Here is a 3210-nt window from a genome sequence, read left to right on the forward strand (position 1 = left end):
GGATGGGTTGGGGGCGGGCACCGCGCGGGTCCACCCGCCCTCCGCTTATCGCCGTGCGAGCGCACTGGGATCCTCGCCCCGCCAGGCTTTCCGAAGCTTTACGTGGGCTGTGGTCTTCGGTCGCGGCCCCCGAGGGCACTGCCCCCGAGGGCACCGCCACTGCCCTCGGCCATGCCAGTCGGGGACGCTGTGCCTCTGGATGGGGTGGGGAGGCAGCGGCCTGCAGCGCGCAGGACCCCGGGTCACGCTGCTCCATCCCAGACTGGCGGTGGGGACCCACAGTAAGGTTCCCACCTGCCGGGACAGGGGAGGGGGCCAGGACGGAGACTTGCCTTCGCCCTCATGGATTATGCTCCGTTGGAGGTGGACAGCCCTAGGGGGCGCCACGAGGCTTCCTTGGGTGAAAACTTTTTTCGCTTCACACAAAAGAGGCAGCTGCAAGGCGGACTAGGCTCTGCTTGGATTCAACCCTGGGGTCGCCCTCCCGATGGGCCGGGAAGGGGTCAGAGCCTGACCAAGGGAGCAGCCCCCAGGAAGGAGGACACACACCTTCTACTCTTAACTTCAGGACGGGCCTGAAGACGCTGGCCCCTCAATCCCTTCCCTGCCTACTCCTCCAGGCACTCAGGGGCCAGAGGACACCTGGCGGGCCCGCCTGTCCTGACTGGACATGAAGCAGGCCACCCCCGGTTCTGGGACCATGCTGTGCCCTGGTGGGGGGAGTCCCTGGCAACTGCGCTGTGGGCCTTTGGCTCCTATGGCAGCTTCCAGGTGCTGTACTCACCTGGGGGCAGGGGAGGAGGGCTAGACTGCTACAATCACTGAGTTCTGGGGCCCCAGCCTCTGGACGGCCATGGCCCCGCTCCCCCGCCCTCAGCCTCACTAAGTCCTCCTCAGCTGAAAAATGCCTGGTCAGCATCAGATCCCAAGGCCTCTACCAGAGCCGGGAGCTAAGGGTTAGACACGAGCTCTGGCCAGCAAGCCTCCTTACCTGGCCTGGAGGGCCCCCACCCCAGCTCCACGCCTCACACCTGCCTAGGCCTAAAGGTTTGGGGATGGGCCCTGTCTGGCCACGCCCTGGCTCCGCCCTTCCCTCACGCAGAGAAGGCCCTCCTCCAGGAAAGCAGGAAGGGATGGAGATATAGGGACCCCCAAGTCCCCACCCTGAATCCTCCAGAGCACAGGCCAACTTGCTCACTTTGGTCCCAGTGGAAGCCTGAGGCAACTGTGGCTGCTCTGCCCGAGGGGTAGGGGCCAGGGCTGGGCAGAGCAGTGGCCCAGCCCCGTGACAGTGCTGGGGGAGGGCCCATGCTCTGATCACCCTAGTCTCCACTACCGTGGCATCTCTGGGCCTGAGGGCAGCTGGTGCCCATCTGCCAGCCAGTGGAAAATCTCCTCCTGAGGCCTCCCGCGGAGTCTGGAGTGGCGTGCCCTGTGCTGCTGGCCCACGGAACCGCCTGCGAGGCTGAGGGCTCTGCGGCCCGCCCTGGGCTCGTCCTCTGTCTGGGGCATCTTGCCTACCTTCAGTGGGGGCAGCTGTGCCCCAGACATCCCTGGACAGCAGGACCGGGGAGCAGAAACCCCACTTCCCACCTGAGGATTCTGGGCCCATGAAGCAAAGGAATCGTCCCCAGAGACCATGAGGGACCCCCCCACCCTTCACTCCACAGCGCCACCACACCCACCTCTGCAGCTACGGACGCCCTGCCACATCTCGCGGAGGCCCAGTCCCAGGGCTCAGCCATCTAGGGGCAAAGGGGTCCCCTTGGCCACCAGGCACAGCCTGTGAGGGAGGACTCCGCCCAGTCCCCTGGCCCCACAGACCGTCCATCCCTGCCCCCGTGCCACATGGGGTTGCCGCCATTTCTGCTCAGTACGGGCAAGCAGCAGTGGTCACACAGGCAGTATCTTTTTCAATGTTTTCGCTTAGTCTAGACCCTTTTTCACTTAAAGAATGTTTTTTAAAAGACTTTATATCACAATCATAAATAGAAGGTGCCAGAAAAATAAGTATCAGACTGTCTTGGCTTCTGCTCGGAGGCACCAGACTGACTGTAAAAAGGGCGTCCCTGGAAGCCTCTGTGGCCTGTGTCCCCTCTGCACCCCCTGCCGGTCCCTTTGCTCCAGCCCTATCATCACCCGGGCCTGTCCCAGAGCCCGCGGGCCACTGCCACCCACAGGACCCCTTTAGTCCCCACTCATACCCAGGAAGGGGGTGTGCACGTGCAGCCACCCAGGCCAGGCCCCGGGCCGCTGCCCTGTCCGAGCTCCTGCCCAGCACGGGGGCCCAGCAGGAGCAGGCTGGACCAGCCTGACAACGGCGACTTCTGGGGAACCCAGCCAGGGACGGGCTTCCAGACAAGGTGCCTGGGGCCTCTTGGCAGTTGGCTGGGCCCCTGAGCACGGAGGGCCACGGGGACCTGGTGACTGCTACTCAGGTCCTGTGAGGAGGAGGGGCGCCCGGGGCGGCAGCTGCCCCGCAGCACGGCCCCGCCCCTCAGGGCTCCCGGGCTCCCGTCCTCGCCTCTGCATCTTCCTCCCCTGCAGTGCTTCCCTTCCTTTCTCCTCGCAGACAGCTCGGCCCCAGAGGACCGGGGGAGGACGGGGCTCCTGGCGGGCGAGGGGCCTGGGACCCGGCCTCGGGGGCGCTGCTCCATTCTCACGAGGTCAGGGCCCTGAGGACGGGGCAGGGCCTTCGCCGTGGTGGACAGCAAGGCCGAGTCCTCGGTGGGACAGCCTTTCCCAGTGCTGCCCTGCAGGTGCCTCAGCCACCGCAGGACCCGGTGACGCTGTGGCCAGCGGGCTTCCACGGCAGCCATTGCCGGTGCAAGATGTGAGCCTGAGGGGCGAGGGGCCACAGGCCCCAGTGCGGATGCCGCCGTGCCCCGGGCCTCGCCTGTGTGCCGGGGGCCCGTGTACACTCACCTGTCTCCTCGCATCGTCGGCAGGGAGGAGGCCCGTGCCCAGAGGGTGACAGTCCCAGCTAGGCGGGGGCGTGGGCACTCCAGCCCCAGCTGCTTCCCCACCCCAAGGCACCTGTGGCAGAGTTGTGCAGGGCGTCTGGAAGCCCGTCTCCAGGGCAGGGTGGGAGCAGGCTGGCCCCCCGTCCCTGCCATCGGGGCCTCTGGTTTCTCCTCTGCAGAGCAAGGCTGGACAGGTCCTGGTGCCAGGGGCCCGTGGCCTGCCCAGCCCTGAGCCCCAGAGGCTGTC

At 66.3% G+C, this 3210-nt stretch overlaps 1 protein-coding gene across 1 annotated transcript in view; it reads right to left on the reverse strand.

The window, feature by feature from the left end:
- Positions 1-2819, reverse strand: part of FNDC10 (fibronectin type III domain containing 10) — a 5252-nt gene extending 2433 nt beyond the window's left edge. Inside the window, exon 1 of the mRNA XM_011377335.1 lies at positions 2664-2819. Coding sequence (XP_011375637.1) covers positions 2664-2819 — 156 coding nt within the window. The remainder of the gene's footprint in view (positions 1-2663) is intronic.
- Positions 2820-3210: the final 391 nt, after the last annotated feature.

The sequence above is a fragment of the Pteropus vampyrus genome, unplaced genomic scaffold (genome assembly GCF_000151845.1).
Source record: "Pteropus vampyrus isolate Shadow unplaced genomic scaffold, Pvam_2.0 Scaffold309, whole genome shotgun sequence".
Lineage (NCBI taxonomy): Eukaryota > Metazoa > Chordata > Mammalia > Chiroptera > Pteropodidae > Pteropus > Pteropus vampyrus.